A 22,432-nucleotide genomic window follows, 5' to 3' on the forward strand; every position below is an offset into this window, starting at 1 on the left:
ACACACACACACACACACACACACACACACACACACACACACACACACACACACACATGTGCGCGCGTGTGCCCTGGCTCTCTTTTTCTCCTTCAGTGTGCCTGTGTGCACTTCGAACTTCCAGTTTCTTCCTAGCTCTGCCCTGAATACCACCTGCCTCCTCAATGAACAATCACACAACCCACGTGAGATAATCACACCCACAAAGGGTAAAAAGTTCAGCGCTCTCAAGCTCATTTGCATGACAAGAATTCCTCCTTCAGCTTACACAAACTGCCTTGGCACCTCTCACGCGGTCGCTTCTCCTCCCCAAAAGCCTCTCTTGAAAGTGTCCTCACAAGCGAGCGGGCTTCAGGAAGTCTCAAGAAGAGGAGCATTCTCTCTGCTGATGCTGCAGGGGGCACCAAAGGCTGACTTTTCTGATCTCTGCATCTTGCCTGGGCCTGGCCTTCCCCCTGCTGGTCTAACACAGAGACGGATTCCTCTGTCGCTCCGCGTCAAGGTACACTCCTCGTTTTGTCGGCCAGCTGTCTGAGAGCCCACATCTGCTAAGGACGAGAGCTCTCCACCTGAAAATGCTGAAGGTCTACTTCCAACAGCAGCAGCAGCCTTCGATGCCTGCTGCTACCTAGTAATGATCTTGGTCACTGACAAAGAGGAGGTGGGGGCAAAAGGGAAGAAGGCAATGAAGGGAAGTGGCTTTCCTTCCTCGTGCTAAAAGGCAACCAGACAGGGCAGATGGCCACACTGCTCCTCTGCATCCCAGATTCTCCTGTCCTGGATATTCAGCAAGAACATCTGTAGTTGTTGTGGTGACTCTTACCTTGGTGACTCAAACCAAACAAGACCAACTATGCAAGTGACAGGAAGGGCTTCATGCCCCAAAAATTCCTCTGTCCATCTGTGGGCTGATGTCCTTGATTCTTTCACCCATTCATTTAACAAAAAAATCTCTCCTGGGTGGATAAATGAATACATTTCACAAATATTTTTTAAGAGACTATACCGTACTATACTACATTCTTGTTACTGGGGGCACAGTAGGTGACAGGTGAACAGGACAGACACCTCTTCTCATGGGGTCTACAATCACGGAACCACAGTTTCAGATTTCTCTTTGCAATTTCATTTCTTCCTTGAAGAATTCCTTTAACCTTTTTAGGGTCATGGATTGCTTTGATCATCCGTTGAACATGGATAAGAAAAGAACAAAGGTGATCAAATTTAGCATAAAATCTCAGAGGATTCACAAACCTCCTCCTGCTGTCATCCAGAAATCCCTAACCTAAAGACCTGTCCCCAGTTAGCATGCAAATATGTGTTAAGCTATTAGGAGGTCACTTGTGACTCAGTGTAAATAAATCTGATCCCTTACTGAGATCAGGTTTGCACAGGGGGCCAAGCGAGTGAGACAGACCATGAGGGAATAGTGCCCAAAGACTGTGGAAGGGACACCAATAAGGAAAAGAGATTAGAGGCACTGAAGGAAAATGTCATCATCATCACAGCTTTGCAAAGGATCAGGTCTGTGCAACAGTCCCTAAGCCAAAGGTGTCTTCAGCCACTCTAAAATAACAACTATCAATGGATGATCTATGTCCATAAAAATGACCATGTTTGTATTTCCAGCGATTTCAGTGCTTAGCCTTGGGAAGAATTGCTCCTTGGGGAAGACCTCACCTCCCTACGGACTGGTCAAAGGCCCATGGCCAAAGGGCATTGTTGGGACATAGGGTTCTTCTTGGATTCTGCTTGTTCCCATTACCATTGTTTTGCGCACCAAGAGTCAGTTGACTGGAAAGCTAAGTGGTACGAATAATCTGTGATTTCTGAGCAACTGAGGTTTAGAAACCAAACATGAGCTCAGAGTGATCACTATTAATAAGGCCTCTCTCTTCTGTGGTCATCGGCACCCTGTGTTGTAGCCCAAATCCATGTAAGAGACAGCACAGGCCAGGAGGTGTCTTTTAGCTACAACACAGAAGTCACAATACGCAGAAGGAGGTAACAACCCGCTGCATTACTCTTTCTTTCACTTGAGGCCTGACAGCGAAGTTATATTACATCAGCTGTCAAAGTAAATTTGTTTTTGTTTGAAAGAGAAAAACAGAGGAGTTCTGAGAGTAAAACTGAAGAGAAAGGGTCACTGTATTTCTTTCTTATCCTTCTTTCTTCTGTCACAGGATTCTGCTTTTTTCTGTTTTCTTTCCCAGTTTCCCCTGGGGATTTGACCTTATATAGAAGTACCTGGGCCTATAAAATTGTGAGCTCATCACAAAAGCTTTATGACAAATATTTATCTCTTAGCTGCTCTTAATAAATGTGGCAGTTCTGGAAGATCCCATAGTTAAAGAAAAGAAAGTATTCTGGATCCCCTAATTCATTAGAAAATCAACATTATTAAAGAAGGTTTGAACTATCAGAATTAGAATCCTCTCAACTAACTCCACCAAAATTCCCATTGGCCTTGCCCTAAAGATTCCTGGAGGTACAAAGAAGTTTCTAACACCCAATAAATCTTCTGGGAGATTTTGCTACAGGGTTTTTCTCTTAATATCTCATCTCATACAGGAAATTTAACTAATGCAAGATACTTGATGCTGGAGTTCCTCCATCCTTAACCAGGATATGGGTGTCTGACACATAGTAGGCTCTCACTTAATATCTATTGAATAAATGAGCAAATTCGTGAATTCCTAATGCATATGACAAAATATTTTAATGTGTGGAGACAGAGCAACTGACAAAGCTGACCAAAGCTAAGCTCCTTGTCCTTGAGTTCAGGGGTTGGCCAAATTTTTTCTAAAAAAGGACAAACAGTGCATATTTTAGGCTTTGTGGACTTTAAGATCTCTGTCACCACTATCCAATTCTGCTATTATAACACAAAAGAAGCATAAGAAATACAAAAACAAATGGGCATGACTGTGTGCCAATAAAACCTTATTTATGGGTGCAGAAATTTGAAATTCATAAAGTTTTTATGTTAAAAAAAATTACTCTTCTTTTGATCTCTTTTCAATCTCTTAGAAATGTAACAACCCCTCTTAGTTCTCAAGCTGTTCTAAACCAAGTAGCAGGCCAGATTAGGCCTGCAGGCCATAGTTTGCTTACTGCTCTTCTAGTTGTTTCCATATGTATCACTCTTCTACCTTTGTAGACTGAGGGTCCATGAAGACAGGGGCTCTGCTTTAGGTTTTCTTTATATTCCCCTGCTGCTTAGTAACATGGAACACATCTCAACACATACTTTTTCACTGACTGACAGGGAGAAGCTTGAGGAAATTCCTGATCTATAGTTTGTCAACCATGTTAAAAAATGTGTAATGTGGATTTATATCCATTACAAGGGTTTGGTGTTTGGAGATGAATACATTTCTATGGCAATGGGTGGAAGCATTAACTGACTGAAAAGAAATCTGCCTACATGATGGATTTCATAAGTATAGTAACATAGCGCTTTATACTTCCCAAAGCATATTTACATATATTGTCTTATTTGATCCTCATGAGCACTTTTGAGTGTAGGCAATATTATCTGCATGTTATGGATGAGGAAATAGGCTTCCAAAGGTTGAGACTTGACCGGGGCTACATGGCAAGCCCTTTCTTTCTTCCTTCTTTCCTTCCTTCCTACCTTCCTTCCTTCCTTTCTCTCTTTCTTTCTACAAGGACTTGAGAGGCTGCCGTCTGCAAACAATTAGGTTAAGGTGAATGCAGGGCCCATGACTCCTCAGGTGATGTTAAGAAGCAATGCAGAAAATAGAAGTGTGCCCTGGCACCTGGGTGGCTCAGTGGATTAAGCATCTGCCTTAGGCACAGGTCATGATCCTGGCATCCTGGGATTGAGCCCCATGTCCAGCTTCCTACTCAACGGGGTAGGGGGGAGGCTGCTTCTCCCTCTGCTCCTCCCCAACCCACTCATACTCTCTCACTCAAATGAATAAATAACACCCTCAAAAAAAAAAAAAAAAGGAGGGTGGTCTAGAGAGTTCTGTAAGTCCTGTAAAGGACTGGTAACGTCCTGATAAGTGAGGCAGATGGAGAGAGACAAGTAGATTTCCCACACCCACGTGATCAGGCACACCTCTCTCTTCTGCCCAGGCTCAGAAATGGAAGGCCTGACTGAATTAATCCTGGTTATTTCTGAAAACTGCAGGGTGAGCTCAGCCAACCGCAGTTCTTGCCACCATCTGATTGCTTCTGTCCTCTGAAAGGAAAAGGTGCCCGTATTCACCAAATGAAAGATACAGGCAGGCAAAACAACCTGTGTCTCCTTTCAGTTTACATTTCTGGGGACCCCCAGAAAAGGTGACAGTTCAGTGAGCTTCTGGACCACCACGTCTGCTGTGAACGGTGCTGCCAAAATTGTGCAGTGTACAACCTACATGGCTGAATGCAAGAGCTCTGCAAAGGGCTCTTCAGAAGCAGAAAAAGCTGAAGGAAACAAGTGGAAAAGAAACTTGGGTTGACAGAGGCCTGGCCAGGAATATGGTGGGGTCTGTTTTCAAAATCTCTGAGCTTGATCAGCAGGCTCTGTCTCTGCACTTTTTGCAGATACCTTTCTGACACACAGGAATAAACTTGCTGCTTTTTGCAAAATCTCAATTGGTGCACTTCCCAAAGAGATGGTACACCTTAGCATCTTAGTGGTTAAGAGCTTGGGTGCTAGGGGTGTCTGGGTGGCTCAGTCAGTTAAGCCTCTGCTTTCAGCTCAGGTCATGATCTTGGGGTCCTGGGATTAAGCCCCACATCCCTGGGCTCCTTCTTCAGTGGGGAGTCTGTTTCTCCCTCTCCCTCTGCTCCCCACCCTGCCCACTTGTGTGTGCACATGCACTCTCTCTCTCTCTGTCTCTCAAATAAATAAATAATTTTTTTTTTTAAAAGAGCTTGGGTCCTAGCATCATCCCAACCCAGATTGGAATTATGGTCCACCAGTTTCTAGTGGTATGTCCTTAGACATGTTTCTTGACTTTGGTGAGGCTTATTTATAAGGAAATAGTAATAAAACCTACCTCGGTAGGGTACAGTGAAACCAATAAGATGATACGCTTGAAAAACCTTACTGATGCTGCCTTCACTGACATATTTGCCTTTGATTTCCAGCAAATTCCTTCTACAAAAATCTGTCATAAGGGTGCCTGGGTGGCTCAGTCAGTTAAGCGTTCAACTGTTGGTTTGGGCTCAAGTCACGATCTCATGGTTGTGAGATTGAGTCCCACATCAGGCTCCATGCTGGGTGTGGAGTCTGCTTAATATTCTGTCTTTCTCCCTCTCCCTCTGCCCCCCTCCAGCTGCTTACAGGTTCTCTCTCTCTCTCTCTCTCAAAAAACAACAACAACAACAAAAATCTGTTGTAATCCAATCTGTGCCAGGCTCTAGAGCTGCAATAGTGAATAAGACAAAAGTCTCTAACCTCAGTGAACTTTTCTTCTAGTGGAGAGCCTAAGAATAATTAAATGGGGACAAGTCTGTTAAAGTGAGTTGTGATTGTTGGTGTGAGAGAGCAGAGCAAGGTGCTGTGAAGAGAAGCCCAATCTAAATTGCTTGTTCAGGGCAAGTCTCCTTGAGGAAGTGATATTTAAGCTGAGAACTGACAGATAAGAATAAGTCAGCCCTATTTTCCTGACTAGGAAAAAATACAATTAAAACATAAACAGAAAAAAGATTTTCCCCAAATCCCTCCTCTTTTACCCTGGTCGTTATACCTTCAGTCATTCTGTGGAGACCCCTGGAGAAGTAAAGCCTTGAGTTGCCAATTTAATTGGAGGTGTGAGAGAGGATCTAAGGAGCCCACTGGGTATTGATGACCCCACACTCAAGGCTCAGAAGGGCTAGCAGGAGGGGCACCTGGGTGGCTCAGTCAGTTAAGCACCTGCCTTCAGCTCAGGTCATGATCCCAGGGTCCTTGGCTCAAAACCCACATCGGGCTCACTGTTCAGTAGGGAGTCTGCTTCTCCCTCTGCCCCTTCCCACCCCCACTCATGCTTGTATGCAGACTCTCTCTCAAAAAAAATTTTTTTAAATCTTAAAAAAAAGGGGGGTTGCTTAGCAGGAGAGTGAGGAGCAGGGAATGAGGACACAAGAAAGTCACGCTACCAGGAGCTTCTGATGCGGATTGGGTGTGGCCAGATGTTATGGATGTTTCCAGACATTATGCAACTGAATGCTTTTTGAACACTATTCCCATAGATAGTAAGTGAACCAAGTAAGTGGCCGATCTGAGTGGAAGCACAGGGTCAGAAGACTCAGATTCTAGATGTGCTTTACCACTAACTAGACATGTGACCCCCAAGAAGTAATTTCTCCTTCCAGACCTCATTCGCCACACACAGAATAACAACCAGTGTACCACCAACTGCATGGGGTGGGTCTGAGAATCAAATGAGAAAATATGAAAAGTGCTTAGAGAAGCATAAAGCTCTAGACAGGTGGGAAGTTCTGGCGGTCTGATGTCCCTTTCCCAGGGGCAAGCTAAAACACTTAGCATTTTATTTTCTGGCCCGTTGTGTTTGAAACTGGCCAGAAATCACTTACATAGAGAAGACAGTGGCTTCAGAAAGCATTAACAGAGTCCCCATGCCAGGACAGCCAGCACCCCTTGTCAGGATGGAGGGTGGGACAATTCTTCCAGCAATGGAGCTTAGTAGGATCTGAGAGTCCAATTAGAGCTTATTTTCTTTGAGGACCACTGGAGATATCACAAGAATAGTTGGGTTTGTTGTTGTTGTTGTTGTTGTTGTTGTTGTTGTTTTGCAGTGATAAACTGGAGGCCTAGAGAAAGAAACATGGTTTGTTTCCATATGAGCTACATATTTTATATTACCCAAAGACTTGTACGGTGCCATTCCTCAACCAAAACTTACCTATGCTGGGGTGTCTGAGTGGCTCAGTGGGTTAAGCATCTTGATCTCAGCCCAGGTCTTGATCTCAGGGTGGTGAGTTCAGCGGAGTGTGGAGCCTACCAGAAACAAACAAACAAACAAAACAAAAAAACCCAGCAACAAAACAACAACAACAACAAACTTATCTATGCTTTGTTCTACTCTACTATGGCCCCACCTTCCTCACATAACAACAGATAGTGGTCAGTGGTGTCCACTAGAAAAGAAACGCATCCTTAATTTCCAGCATCCAGTTACCCTGAGCCCCCTCTTGTTTCTTTCCCCCCACCATTTCACCCCCACACACACACCTTAGGGTAGGACAGGGAGGACAAGAAGAGGAAGATAATTGAAACTGGCAAGATGACAGCAGAGGAGGTAGTAAGGGATTGCTATCCCACTGGTTGATTTCACAAGAATGTAGGAACTTACAACTGCCCAAATGTCATTCTGAATCTCCAGAGGTAGATGATTTCTTTGAAGGCAGTAGAGTGGGTCAGAGGTGGATCACAGAGGAGGGATTTTGAGTGACCAATTTGTTTGCTTCTTTCCCTGCCATATGCCTTGGAATCAGAGAGAGAAACAGAATGACAGTCCACTGATTAGGACCTATCTTGTTTTACGAGTGTGCTTGTGTTCCATAGACTAAAGGGTCTTTAAATAAACCCCTGTGATGCTTGTGAGAACCTTGCAGTACCATTCTGGAAGGTGGAAAGTGGATCCTTCTGCAGTCTCAGGGACCTAGGACACCAGATCAATTTGCAATTGTCTTTTTTTCCTGCCAGTTTTATTGTCCTCAGTACAGGAAGAATTTCCCTCCCTACATCCAGACAAGGGATGCTGGCCGTCATGGCATGGGGACTCTCTAATGCCTTCCTATCAGATAGGCAACACACATGGACCTTGAAGGCATTACGCTAAGTGAAATAAGTCAGGAAGTGAAAGACAAATATCGTCTGATCTCATTTACATGTGGAATCTTTAAAAAAATAAAACTCAAAAAGAAAGCCTCATAGAAAAAGAGATCAGATTTGTGTTCACTGGAGTGGAAATTGGAGGAAGGTAGTCAAAAGGCACCAACTTCCAGTTCTAAAATAAGTAAGTACTGGGGATGTAATGTGCAACATGAGGACTAGAGTTAACACTACTGGTATATATTGGCCTGTGTGTGTGTGTGTGTGTGTGTGTGTATGGTATGTGTATATATATGTATATATATATGGTATATATTGAAAATTGCTAAGACAGTAGATGTAGCAAGTTCTTATCACAAGGAAGAAATTTTTTGTATCTTTATGCAGATATTAATTACACTTACTGTGGTAAACGTATGTAGGTCAAGTCATCATGTTGTACACCTTAAACTCATAGGTGCTATGTGCCAATTATATCACAATAAAACCAAGAGAAAAAAATAATAATTCCACAGTGTTAAACATTATCAACCTCCCTCACCCCTGCCCAAAAGAAAACCCAGAGAGTACCAAGCCTCAGGGACCACCAAATATCCTCTCCAGCACCTTTCAGCTCTTTGGCTATATTGTGCACACATTAAGAAAGGCTAGGGGACACCTGGGTGGCAAAGTCAGTTTAGGGTCTTGCCTTTGACTCAGGTCATGATCCTGGGGTCCTGGGACTGAGCCCAGGATTAGGCTCATTTCTCAGCGGGGAGCCTGCTTCTCCCTCTGCCTGCTGCTCCCCCTGCTTGTGCACTTTCTCTGTTTCTCTGACAAAGAAATAAATAAAATCTTAAAAAAAATAAAGAGTAGAGAGCTGCCTTTGTCCCTCGTCCCCCCCTCCCCCGTATTCCTTCCATAGAAGCCTGATAAGTCAGCTTTGCTCATTTTGCTGGGTGGCCTCATCACAGTTATCTTTGGGGTGTAAAGTTCCCGCTGTCCTGTCAAGACAGGGATGGAAGGAGGGGTGGCCATGACAGTTATCTTTGGGGTGGACAAACTTCCTGCTGTCCTGTCAAGAGAGGGATGGAAGGAGGGGTGGCCATAGGAAGATAGGGAGGAGGCAGAGCTTCGGACTGCTGAGTACACCTGAACTAGCAGGTAGAATCCCAGAACCAGTGTTTCCAAAAGTGCGGTCAACCACCACCTGCATCCAAATCAGCCAAAGAAGCTTGCTAACAATGTAAATTCTGGATCCTCCCATCCCCGCAGCATCTTCAGTGTTTGTAGGTCTGAAGGGGGGCCCAGGAATCTGCATTTTGGCAAGCACCCCAGCCAAGTCTAATATTCACTGACGTTTGAGAACCGTTTCTGTCAGCAAATCCCAAGTAACTCATTTTACTTCAATGGCCATGCTCAACAGCTCTACTATTCCTCACTTTTCATAGTGTTGCCCTTTTCTGGAAAGTTCTTTCCCTCCACCTCTGCCTACAGAAATCCTGCTGATCTCTCAAGGCCCCGCTCAAATATATCCTCTTTTGTCGTGCCTTCCCTGCTTTCTGGCCCCCATTTGCAAACAGCTGGGACCACTCTGGAAGCACTGAGACAGGATAGTGTTTGCTCTCAGTAGTGGAATGTGAAGGGAGTTGAGAGCGGGAGACTGAAGCCAGAGCATGGGTGCTGAGGTTGAGCAGCTGAATTTGTGCTGGAAGGTAGGTAACCAGGAAAAGAGTAACACGCACCAAGCCCCTGAGTCGTCAGAGCAGTAGTCATTCCAACCACTTAGCAACAGAATGGAGGAGAGGGATTCACAGTGGTTTCCTGCCTGGGGAGAGGCTGAGGGAGGGGTGGGGAGGGACAGACACAATGGCCACCCACCAGACAACTGCATACGTTCAGTTGGGAGAAGGACATGTTTGTAACATCCAATGAGGAGGATCTTGCAGTTTGAGAAGGGTTAATTGGACTACTGAGGGGGCACCAGTCCTCGGGTCGGAGGGACAATGGGGACAATGGTTGGCAGTGAGCTGGTGCTGGAGAAAGGACTCTGTTTTATACCCTGATGTTTTGCTGCTGAGTTTGTGCCCTTGAACTGAGGTCGCTATGAGGGCTCTAAAGTAGAGAAACTGATATCAAAGTCACTCCCAGCAGGCCCCAGAGTGATGGGAACAGGGCATTCTACCCACCCAGCCACCTTGGGGAAGAGAGGAAGACGGCCGATTCTTTAGAGATGGGAACTGGCACCCCTCTAGACCACCACACATGCATAGTAAGCCAGAGGTCAGGATATGGAAGGGAATGACTATACTCACTGAGGGGACTTTCTCCACTCAGGACTTCCAAGAGACCTGGACTACTTCCATATTCTGAAGATTCCTGTATGTTTTTTTTAAACTGAATACAAACAAAAATGGAGTAACAAAAACCATGATATATTTTAAATACTTACATCTTTTTTAAAATGGCATTTTTAGCCCAGAGGCAAAACCACAATACAACGTATAGCGTTGGGTGAGGTCCAGAAATCTGCATTTTTAACAAATGCCCCATATGCACACCAACCTTTGAGAAGCATGCCCTGAATTCTACCAGAAAAAGAAAGCTCTCCAAGTGAGATAGGCTTCCCCTGAAATGCCAGGGAAGTGAATTCTCTCACTTCAGTTTGGGGTGTGTTGCTCTCCCCTCGCAGAGAAACAGAGCTGGGCTTCTGCCCAAATGAAGTAAGCAGCTACTAGTTAATGTGAAAAAATGCCAAAATATCCCCTTACCCGAAATCACCCTCCAACCAGCCTGCCATGGGGCCCAAGATTCCTGGGAGGAACTTTTCTCCTTAAAAATTATTATTAGCTCTGCTCTACTGTGTCGATGCCTGCCACTCTCCCTTTGCATTATGTTATAAAGCTTTCCAATTGGCTAAGGCAAGATGGTTGCTGGCAGGAGATCTAAGAGAATGCGTAAGAATTTGTCAAAAGCTGGTAAGAAATGGGCCTCATGGTTTGACTGCAAGACAAATAACCTTGAGCTCGGATTAGTTGAGAAATATGAAATTGAAGAGACATGTGCATTTGGCCTTGCTCTGGCCATGTGTCCAGAATCTGAGCTAGTCAACAACATTTAAGGGTATGTTCTCCAGTCACAGTACATCACACTGGGACAGTGAGAGGGAATAAAATAAGTAGAAGCCCCGGCCTGCTCTACAGGACCTGATAATCTCAAAGGCAATGCATGGCACACATGTGAACTAGAACACATATGTAAATCCATGTGTTATTAAAAGCACATTATGGGGGCACCTGGGTGGCTCAGTTGGTTAAACATCCGTCTTCGGCTCAGGTCATGATCCCGGAATCCCGCATGGGGCTCCCTGCTCAGTGGAGAGTCTGCTTCTGTCTCCTTCTGCCCTCCCCGCTGGCTCATGCGCTCGCTCTCTCTCTCGATCTCTCTCTCTCTCTTTCCCTCACTCGCTCTTGCTCTCAAATAAAATCTTTTAAAAAATTAAAAATAAGTAAATAAAAGCACATATGGTAGCACAGAAGTCCTGAAATTTGGGAAAGTATGGAAGAGGAAGAACTGCAGCCCATGGTTGTATCGACTTTTTGTTTGTGTTTTAAACACTAAGAAGTTATGCCCCTTTAAAAAAAAAAAAACAGTTGTCTAAAATGCTGTGGGAAAAAAGACATTTGATCTCAACAAAGAATAGAGTCATACAGTGGGCCAAGTGATAAACCATAGACATCTTTTTGAGATTATTAAGCTTATACAATCTTCTTATACAAAAGAACCCTCCCAGGGGCTGATCTCGGAGAATGTTCAAAAGTAATAGTTGAGCAGAAAGGGTAGGGCAGAAAGTAGAAAGCTTTGCCACCAAACACTGAAAATAACCAAAGAAAAAGACAACGTCTGATTTGTCCACCACACAAGGTGAAAGGCTAGCCCCGTGCAGATGCATAAAAACATTTGGGGCCTCATACATTCAAGAAGGTTTAGACTAATACAACTCCAAAAGCCACAGCTATAATCTTGCAATTCAAATTAGATCAAGGATTGAAAATAAAACAGATTTCTACACTCCAACTCATCTTCTTGTCCCTGTTGTTCACTGCTACAGTCCTAACATCTAAGGTCTATATATACTTGATAAATGAGTGAATATTTGAATGAATACTTACTAATCACTTCATGGCTCACATGGTTTAATCCTGCCAGGTGCTCTATTATTTCCAGATCTTCAGGTTTCGAGTTTTAATTCTGTACACTAATCATGTTCCGTTTGATATTCCTACCACCACTGTTGGACAGTCATCTCTCTCTACCCAACACCTAGCACATTGTCTGGAATATTCTGGAATCATTTCTCAACATAGGAACCAAAGAATGGAGGTTAGGTAGACCATGATTTAATACATGATAAATTAATGGAAAAGCACTATCAAGACAGTAATTTGCAGTAACCTCTCTGCTCAATTAATACATAGAAATTCCCAGCCTGAGCCCACCTGAGTACTAGGGGCAGGAAATGGTAGCAGTGGGCATCCTTTAGCTGTTTTCAAAATGCTTAGCCAAAATCATATCCTCCATCTAAATGGACTAGGGGCAATGAGGGACACCAGAAAGCTTCCCGAGCTCGTAAAGATGTCTATGGTTTATCACTTGGCCCACTGAATGACTCTACTCTTTGTTGAGATCAGATGTCTTTTTTCCCACAGCATTTTAGACAACTATTTTTTTTAAAGGGATATAACTTCTTAGCGTTTAAAACACAAACAAAAAGCTTAACTCACACAGGAATTTAAAAAAAAAAAAAAGAAAAGAGCATTTCCAGATGCTGGGGTACCTAGGCAAGTTTGAAAATGTGACTCAGTTAATCTGAGGAAATTCTTACTGAATAGCTACTTCATTTCAAGAGCTATGGAAACATGGTGCGGATGAAAGTTTGGCTATTTGGGGCCATCAAAAGTTAAAATGAGGGGCGCCTGGGTGGCTCAGTGGGTTAAAGCCTCTGCCTTCGGCTTGGGTCATAATCCCGGGGTCCTGGGATCGAGCCCCACATCGGGCTCTCTGCCCTGCGGAGAGCCTGCTTCCCCCTCTCTCTCTCTGCCTGCCTCTCTGCCTGCTTATGATCTCTGTCTGTCAAATAAATAAATAAAATCTTTTAAAAAAGTTAAAATGAAAATTCAAGGTTTGTTTCTGGTGTTATGGGCTCAGCAATGTAGTGGAAAGAACCCCTGTCCTCCTCTACATGCCAGCTTGCCTACAGCACCTATGTCTCTCAAGGCAGGATTTCAGGGCAGTGATGGTTACTATACCTATAATTGTACACACATATATAAAATATATTATATCATAATATATATTATATATAATATATGTATCATATGTGTGTGCACGTGCGCACATGCATGCATGTGTATGCACTTAATATACTGAAGCTGTCTTAGTCCTGGGTCTCATTAAGGGCATTCAAATGCTTTTCCAGCATACTCTCTTATGAATTTGGAGGAAAAAAATCTATACATACTTTTATATTTTTTCAGGTTGACATATAGATATGTCATCCTAAGTTTAAACCATTGCAAATGACACCATTTTTGGAATAGGGTAAATACTGACATTTAAAATAAAACTATCCAATCACTCAATTAAATGTATCCGATGGAATCTGAATCCCATAGTGATTTGTAACTCATAACCATGTATTTAAAAAGTAAATGGCAGGGCGCCTGGGTGGCTCAGTTTATTAAGCATCTTGCCTTCAGCTCAGGTCATGATCCCAGGGTCCTGGGATCTAGATCAGCATTGGGATCCCTATTCAGCAGGGACCCTGCTTCTCCCTCTCCTGCTCCCCCTGCTTGTGCTCTCTTGCTGTCAAATAAATAAATAATATCTTTAAAAAATTAAAATTAAATGGCTAAAATCTTCTTTAAAGGCAGGAAGTTTACGTCATTCCTTTTCTCCTTGAATTCTTATTTCCATTCACATCCCCACAGGATTTTAACCTAATGCTATAAAATTTTTGTTCTAAATATTTTATTACTATCGATCACACTATAATAGTTCTTCATAACAAAACTATAAATTAAATTTTAATTTTTTATTTCCTGTGGCCAGACGGTAATAAATGTTAAAGCATTTCCTTTGAATTAAGTTATGATTCCATGATTAGCAGTACAAAACAGCTGAAAAGAACACAAATATATTTACAAATTCTGATAAATAAGTAGGACATAAAAATACATTTTTACTAGAAATGAATTGCTTAAATATGTGAATAGGGTTTTCCTCTAACTAGTTATTATATCCACAGAATATCCGCAGGAACAAAATTCAGCATCAACTATATTTTTATATTTTTATAAAATTAAGTGCTAAGAAACCTTTTCATATCAATAAGTATATGTGAATGGACAGTTTTATTATGCCATTGTCACTCAATTTTCTTGAACTCTGAGTTACATGCCAAAAAGTCATGTAATGATGTTTTGTAAAATAATATTTTAATAATCTATCATCTGAGAACTTGATTAGGTTTGCCTTATATTTTATCAAAAGCAAGGAATTAAAAACCATATGACTTAGGAAAGGATTTGTTACTCAAGATTATAGTCATTCAGTCTCTTAATTTCTGGGAAGTGATACCATGTGCTAAGAAGCCCCTGAGACACCACCCCGCCGATCCCCACTTCCTAGTATTTGAACCCTTATACAATCTTTTCCCCTTGACTGTGGGCTAGCGACTCAATTCTAACACCTGGAACATGGCGAAGTGATGTCACTCACTCAGAGTCCTGAGAGTGGCTCTACGTTTAGCACAGTATCCGTTTAAGAATTCTCCCCCTCCTTCTCCCTCTGCTGCCCCCACTCCCTCTCTCTAAAATAAATAAATCTTGAAGGTATTTTCTAATTAAAGTGTGCACATTGTTTTTTGAACATAATGTTATTGCACACTCAACAGACAGCAGTATATTGTAAATGTAACTTTTATATGCACTACAACAAAATTCATTTGACTTGCTTTGTTGTGATATTTGTTCTACTGTGATGGGTCTGGAACAGAGACCACGATATCTCCAAGGTATGCGCTCTCTCTCTCTCTCTATATATATATATACAAATTCACCTGTAAGAAAACAATGCAATAAAAATGGGTAAAAGATCTGAACAGACACTTCTTTGGGTGGCTCATCAGTTGAGCATCCGACTCTTGGTTTTGGCTCAGGTCATGATCTTAGGGGTCTTGGGATGGAGCATCCCCCTTCCTCCATCCCCGCCCCGTTGGACTCCACACTCAGCAGGGAGTCTGCTTGGGGGTTCTCTCCCTTTGCCCCTTCTCTCTCTTTGAAATGAATCAATAAATCCTAAAGAAAAAAAAAAGCCTGCCCACCCGAATTCCATTCCTTAAAAATAACCGCTGTTGACAGTTTGGTATGTACCTGTCTAGAACATGTAAGCATGTCCTATAAAGGGTTCTTCAGGTGCATAAATGGCATCATTGTACACAATAGAGGCTTTATGTTGCTTTTTTCACTTCCAGGTCTTGGAGCTCTTACAGATATTTGGATCAGCACATATGTACATACATATGTTCTATCTATAAAATGGTGATAGATCTACTATATTTGTAATAGCTATATTGAAAGCCATTTTGTGGACATAATATCATTTACTCAAGCAAGCTCCCACTGTTGGATATTTATGTCACTGCTAGCTTTTTTGCTGACAAGCGACGGTGCTAACAGCGAAAGACCCTGTGCATACCTCTTTTTGCAAATATAATGATCAGATAAACCACTCAAAGAAGGATTACTGGGTCCTGGGGTATGTGTAACTTGAATTTTTATACCTACTGACAGATTGCCCTCTAAAGAAGCAAGCCGAACTTTGAGAAGGAGGCCTGGGTGCATTTTGCAGTTTCCCATTCCAAAGTCTTGAACTTCCCTTTCACAGGATCATGCCGATATTGAGTGGAAGTTTGCAAGGACAAAGCTCTGGATGAGTTACTTTGATGAAGGTGGCACCTTGCCACCTCCTTTCAACATCATCCCCAGTCCCAAGTCATTTCTCTACCTTGGTAACTGGTTTAACAACACCTTCTGCCCCAAAAGAGACCCTGATGGTAGACGGAGGAGGCACAACTTGAGAAGCTTCACGGTAAGGCTTTTTAAAATTCCATTTCTTTTTTAAAAAAACTATTTTCTGGCTTCCTCCCTGACTGCCCCCCCTTCATGACAGTCCCCAGATTAAACAGCATAAAATCACTCCAACCTACAGAAGTGTGGGGGGTTGTCAGGCAGGAGCTCCTGTGTTGTTCTCCAGTCCTAATATTTAGAAATATATTTGAGTGGTTGGGCTGCTGGGAGACCACTGATGTGAGCTCTCTGTCCTTTGTCAATTACAGGAACGCCATGCTGACAGCCTGATACAGAATCAACATTATCAGGTAAAGCTCATCCCAGGGACTAAACAAAATCGTTCTTGGTCAGTGGTGTGACCTTGGACAAGTCACTTAACCTTGCTGAGCCCCGGTTTCCTCATCTGTTAAACAGGGGTGCTATAACTTCACTCACAGGGTTGCGAGAATCGAATGATGAACATGTACGCATAATAGTGTGTGTGCGTGTGGGCGTGTGTGTCCTGGCATGTTTAGTGGTAGCTATCATCGTCACCCTTACTGACACAAAGTAGAGTGACCACGTGTGTGCCATTCCCAGGAGGCTAAGTAAAAAGAGGCCATCCCGAGATGGCCTGGGTGGCTCAGTCAATTGCGCTTCCGACTCTTGATTCAGGCTCAGGTCATGATGTCAGGGTCATGGGATCATGCCCCACACACCTGCACCAGGCTCTGTGATCAGTGGGGTGCCAGATTCATTTTGTCCCTCTCCCTCTTCCCCTCCCCCACTCTCCCTCTAAAATAAATAAAATCTTTTTTTTTTTTTTTAAAGAGAGCATACCTGTAAAGGAGAAGTATGCATTGACTTTAAGAAAAATATCTGGATTATGTAATTAATAGACACTGAAATCAGCAGATTTTGTGACACCGAAGAGTGACTTTATCAATTCTACAAGAGAGAAGAACAACTCTCATCTCAGTGGGAGGGTTGTAGTTTAGTGTAGCCCCAAAGGGAGGTACTGGCCATGACTTTCCAAGGATTATTCCACTCTCATTATTCTATAAATGTGAATATGTGTTTGCCTTCTTTGTGGGCTGAAAGGTTTCTTGTTGGGTGAATTTGATTTTGCTGGCCTGCTCTGCCAACACATTTGGACACACAGTCACTCTTTGTTTAGCCAGCGCATTTAACTGGATTTTTGCGGAAAATGACTGGATCCCAGGAGGATTTCCTATTGCAAAGACAGTCTGAGCATGTTTTATTTCTTGACAGTGTTTCTTATTTTCCTGAGAGCCTGAGAAGAAAACTAAATGCCCCCCCTTTTTTTTAATTTCCAGGAAGTCATCAGGAATTTAGTCAAAAGATATGTGGCTGCTATGATAAGAAATTCCAAAACAAACGAGGGACTAACAGAAGAAAATTTTAAGGTAATTGAATCACAAAGTGGTTTAATTTCTCACTTCACATTTCTTAAGCATTATGTAATCTTCACAGCGTTTGAGGTTTCTGGCGATCGTTTGCCTATAATACAGCAAAACCAGTTATGATTTTTATGTTCTCTTAGAATGGTCTGTCACTGGGGCACCTGGGTGGCTCAGTTGGTTAAGCGTCCAACTCTTGATTTCACCTCAGGTCATGGTCCCAGGGTAGTGAGATGGAGTCCTGAGTCAGGCTCTACGCTCAGCACAGTCTCTGCTTGTCCCTCTCCTTCTGCCCCTCCCCCTGCCTGCTCATGTTCTCTCTTTCAAAAATAAAATAAAATAAAATAAAGTAAGAATCGTCTCTCATTCAGTCCATGGAGAGATTTCATCAATGTCTGTCACCACAATCAGCTTTATGAACAAAAGAAATTTGCCTTATGCATCCTTTTCATATTCTGGGTATCTCCCAGTATGGGAATTGAGGGCTCTAAGTGTTGTGACAAGGATGCGGGGTGAGGGGCAAAAAAGCAAAAGGAAGATGCCTGTAGACGTAAAGGCCTTCTTTACTTCAAAGATGAAAACCAACTAAACCATTATTAAATCTAAGATTTAATAAACCCTACCACGAAACATAAAAATTTTCCTGATACTAGCGTAAGTCTAAAATTGTGGTTCTCCATCAGGGGTACTTTTGTTCCCTAGGACACATTTGACAATGTCTGGAGACATTTTTCATTGTCACACTGGATGTGGGTGCTAGTGGCATCTAGTGGGTGGAGACCAAAATTGCTACTAAACATCCTCCAATGCACAGGACAGCCCCCCACAACTGAGATTATCCAGCTAACATGTCAAGTGATTGAGAAGCCCTACCTTAGAACACATTCATATTTTCTTTATTTTTTGAGATTTTATTTATGTATTTGTCAGAGAGAGAGAGAGAACACAAGCGGCGTGGGGGGGGGGGCAGCAAGCAGAGCTGGCAGAGGGAGAAGCAGGCTCTCCCCTGTGCAGGGAGCCCAATGCTGGACTCAATCCTAGGACCCTGGGATGGTGACCTGAGCAGGTAAGGCAGACACTTAACCAACTGAGCCACCCACGCGTCCACACATGCATATTTTCTAAGGAACATAAAAAGGCCATTATCCAGGGTACCTGGGTGGTGCAGTTGGTTGAGGCTCTGATTCGTGGTTTTGGCTCAGGTCATGATCTTAGGGTCATGGGATCGAGCCCCGTGTCAGTCTCCACATTCAGTACAGTCTGCTTGGGTTTCTCTCTTCCTTTCCCTCTGCCCCTCCCTACTCCTCTCTCTCCCCCTCAAAAAAATATATAAATCTTTTTTTTAAAAAGGCCATTATCCTAAGCCATAGATGTAACTCAGCTATTGAGGGCTTGCTATGTGCCAAGCACTCTACTGGGTGCTGGGGTACAGTGATGAGCAAGATATCACCAGCCCCCACTCTCGTGGAGTGACACACAGTAACAAGGTGACAAATGACTGAGTATTGTGACAGGATAAACACAGGGTGCTGTGGGACAGAGAGGAGGGACACTCAACTAGGATCTGGAGAGTCAGGGCAGCTTTTCAAAAGAAGCTGTGTTTAAGCTGAGGCTTCTAAACAGAGAGAACAGCACGGGCAAAGGCCCAGAGGCATGAGAGAATACGTCCATGCAGGTGGACAGTAAAGAGCCCGAGGAAAGAGTGGGAAGAGCTCACATGGGCCCCTGAAAGACCTTGTAGTCCTTGGAATAGCATTTCTACTTTTACCCAAGGTCAGTGACAAGTTACTAAAGAGTTTTAAGCAGGGGAGCAATAGGATCCAACTTAAGCTTTTAAAAGGTGGTTTTTAAAGGAGCAATCTAGCATCTAGGCAGCCAGCTAAAGATAGAAGACATTTCCTGGGGATGCCTGGCTCAGTCAGTTAAGCGTCTGCCTTTGGCTCAGGGTCCCGCATCAGCTTCTTTGCTCAGGTGGGGAGCCTGCTTCTCTCTCTGCCTGCCACTGCCCCCTGCTTGTACCCCTCCCTACGACGACACTTCCTGGGAACTTCAAAGAGCAGTCTCTAACCTGACACGTTCCACTTCCCTACTTCTATTCCTTAGGGTCCTAAAAGCTTTTCTGTCTTCCATAGTCTTCCTATATGCAGATATGCCTATGAGAGCTAGTACCTTATTCGCTGGTTAGCACTTTAGCAGGGACAAGTCTGTTGGTGTCCTCCTGATGAGGGTCGTCTGAAATCAACTTTGCCAACTGCACAATTTTTCCAATGGCCAGCCCTGCCCACAGAATTATTAGTATGTTTTTCTTGTGCTGGAATAATGTGAGATTTTGCTGGTAGTCTGTGTACTTTGTGATTTGCCATTAGGCAAAATCCGGGACATTCTGAAGGACACCCAATGAGCCTATTTTGAACTAAAGATCAAGCTTCTTAATGTGTCTTCTCTCTTGCCCTAGGAATTAAAGCAGGACATTTCCAGCTTTCGATATGAAGTACTTGACCTCTTAGGAAACAGGAAACACTCAAGGAGAAGCTTTTCCGCGAGCAGCACTGAACTCTCTCAGAGGGATGACACCAATGATGGCAGTGGTGGGGCTCGGGCCAAATCCAAGAGTGTCTCTTTCAACTTGGGCTGCAAGAAAAAGGCCTGCCACGGGCCACCTCTCATCAGAACCATGCCAAGAGCCGGGGGTGCCCAAGGGAAGTCAAAAGCTGAGTCATCAAGTAAACGGTCCTTCATGGGTCCTTCTCTCAAGAAACTCGGTCTCTTGTTCTCCAAATTTAATGGTCATATGTCTGAACCCAGTTCAGAGCCAATGTACACCATTTCGGATGGCATCGCTCAGCAGCACTATATGTGGCAGGACATCAGATATTCTCAGATGGAGAAAGGGAAAGCAGGGGCCTGTTCTCAAAGTGAAATTAACCTCAGTGAGGTAGAATTAGGTGACGCCCGGGGTGCTGCTGAGAGCAGTGAATGCCCCCTAGCCTGTTCTAGCTCTCTCCACTGTGCATCCAGCATCTGCTCCTCAAATTCTAAACTTTTAGACTCCTCAGAGGATGTATTTGAAACTTGGGGAGAGGCTTGCGACCTGCTCATGCACAAATGGGGTGATGGACAGGAAGAACAAGTTACAACGCGGCTCTAAGTCTAAGCCCCTATCCCCTGTTGTGGAACACAAGAGAAAATTTGTAATTTCCTTGCTCTCAGAGGTGACATAGCATCTGATTCCTTCATTGCCCACCGCCCCCACCAGAAAGGAGAGTGAAACTCCCAGTATCTTCACTGTCTTTTATAGCCACATTTTCCATTTTTTTTGTTCTTGTTAGTATGATGATTATTATTGCTATTGTTTGCCTTTTTATGCCTATTAACATGAAGTCCATCTCACAACCAGCTGCAGGGGTGTTTGCCCCAAATCAGCAGAGGTGCAGTCGGGTACTTTACCCTTTGGCTTTGCTTTTCTTCCCCTTGCTTCCTTGAAGCTCCAGGTGCCACTTTGCTACTGTTGCTGCCACGCAGAGTCCTGACCTTTCACAGGATCTCATGCCATTTCCCCACGGGGCTGAGGGAGGTGCTCGGCAGTCCCCACCAGCTATCAGATGAGGCAAGCCAACCTGCCTATCGATGTCTGTCGCCCATTCCAGTTCAACAAACAGCATCAAAGGGAGACTGAACAGACTCCAAAGAATTGTCAGCTTGTGGTTTCTGGGTAGAACTGGCCTTTCTCGTTGTTTTTGTTTTTAAACACAATGATTTCTCCTTATCGTGGGGGCTGTTGAGTGTTTCGTTTCTAAAAGATGTGTTAGTTTCCCCACGTGTGCCAGTGAATATTTACCACATAGTATGTGTCCTATCTAATAAGTTAGTGAATTCCTTTCCTGTGTTTGTGTGTTTCAGTTGACTTACTACCTTTTAAAATGTGATAGTATTGAGATTAGTATTTAGGATGTGTGCTGTTTTTAAGACCCTCCGCTGCACTCTAACCAGTAGTTGCTACATCTCATACATTGGCAAAAAAAAAAAAAAAAATTAGCTGGTACATTTATAGGGACCTATCTACTGTTGATAGTTTTAGTCATCATTGCTATCAAAAGCATTTCTAAGGTGAAAGTCTGGGTTTGAAAATATTTTTTTTATCAGAAAAATTACATCTTGCTGAGGTGTCAGAATCCAAAAAGAGCATCTTCATTTGAATTCATTGCATTCTGATGAAAAAAAAATTTTTAGGTCTAGATAACCTAATTCAGGTTGCAGTTTTAATATTCATTGCAGACAGTAGAATTGCATGTGTCAACTTATGTTAGATACATAACATAACCCTAGTGACTTCATGGAACCATAAACGTGATCCAAATTCTGTCTTCAAAGAAAGCAGAATTTATAGATACAAATTCTTTTCCACAGCTGAAGAGTACCTCATCAAAATCTGAACGTTCAGGCTAAAAACGAAGTCTATGATGCATATGGTCATCATTTTGACCCAATAACCACTGAGTGATAACCTGCTCACCAAGGGTGGGATTGATTTTTGGGGGTTTTTTTTGCCTCTGATGTTTGTGGTTTTGTTTTTATTATTTTTTACCAACATTAGCACAGAGTTGTCCCCAATTCACACTCTAACATATGACCCAACCAGCCCTAGGTGTGGGTCCTAGAGAGTAAATTAATAGTGCATAGCTCAGAAAAGTAAGAAAGTTAAGTGTTTTTCTGTTCTTGTAAATGTTAACAGTAACAGAAATCCATCTAAATTCATGTGTGTACTTTCTGGTACAAGTAAAATGAAGCATTTTCAAAGAATGCATATATGTGTCCAAAATAGCTTGGGACAGTGTAGTTTCTGGGTTATTTGAATTGATTCCTATTTCCAGCTCTAGCTTGATACCTGATGGTCAAAACATTGCACATGAAGAGACAAATTGGTGGGGAGGGGGGAATCTGAGGGGGTGTTGAATAAAGCTCGGATCCAAGGAAAAGTGATCAAGAGAACAAGTTGCATCAAAACCCATCTGATAAGAGATTGTCCCCAGATAATTCTTTGATCATAGCTGAAGTGATTATTTACTCAACTCCCAACTTCTCTACTGCTTCCCTAAGTGGGGCAATCATAAATGACCTTGATA

The 22,432-nt window shown here is 43.1% G+C and overlaps 1 protein-coding gene across 1 annotated transcript in view; it reads left to right on the forward strand.

Annotated features, from left to right (window-relative positions):
• The window catches only part of LOC111160972 (transient receptor potential cation channel subfamily C member 5), a 128,836-nt gene extending 108,284 nt beyond the window's left edge, over nt 1-20,552 (forward strand). The window contains exons 7-10 of the mRNA XM_022524385.1: nt 15,725-15,928; nt 16,176-16,217; nt 17,226-17,315; nt 19,765-20,552. Of these exons, the coding sequence (XP_022380093.1) occupies nt 15,725-15,928; nt 16,176-16,217; nt 17,226-17,315; nt 19,765-20,457 (1,029 nt within the window). The 3' untranslated portion in view covers nt 20,458-20,552. The remainder of the gene's footprint in view (nt 1-15,724; nt 15,929-16,175; nt 16,218-17,225; nt 17,316-19,764) is intronic.
• The last annotated feature ends 1,880 nt before the right edge of the window (nt 20,553-22,432 follow it).

This window comes from Enhydra lutris, unplaced genomic scaffold (assembly GCF_002288905.1).
Source record: "Enhydra lutris kenyoni isolate GAN:26980312 unplaced genomic scaffold, ASM228890v2 scaffoldscaffold80, whole genome shotgun sequence".
NCBI lineage: Eukaryota > Metazoa > Chordata > Mammalia > Carnivora > Mustelidae > Enhydra > Enhydra lutris.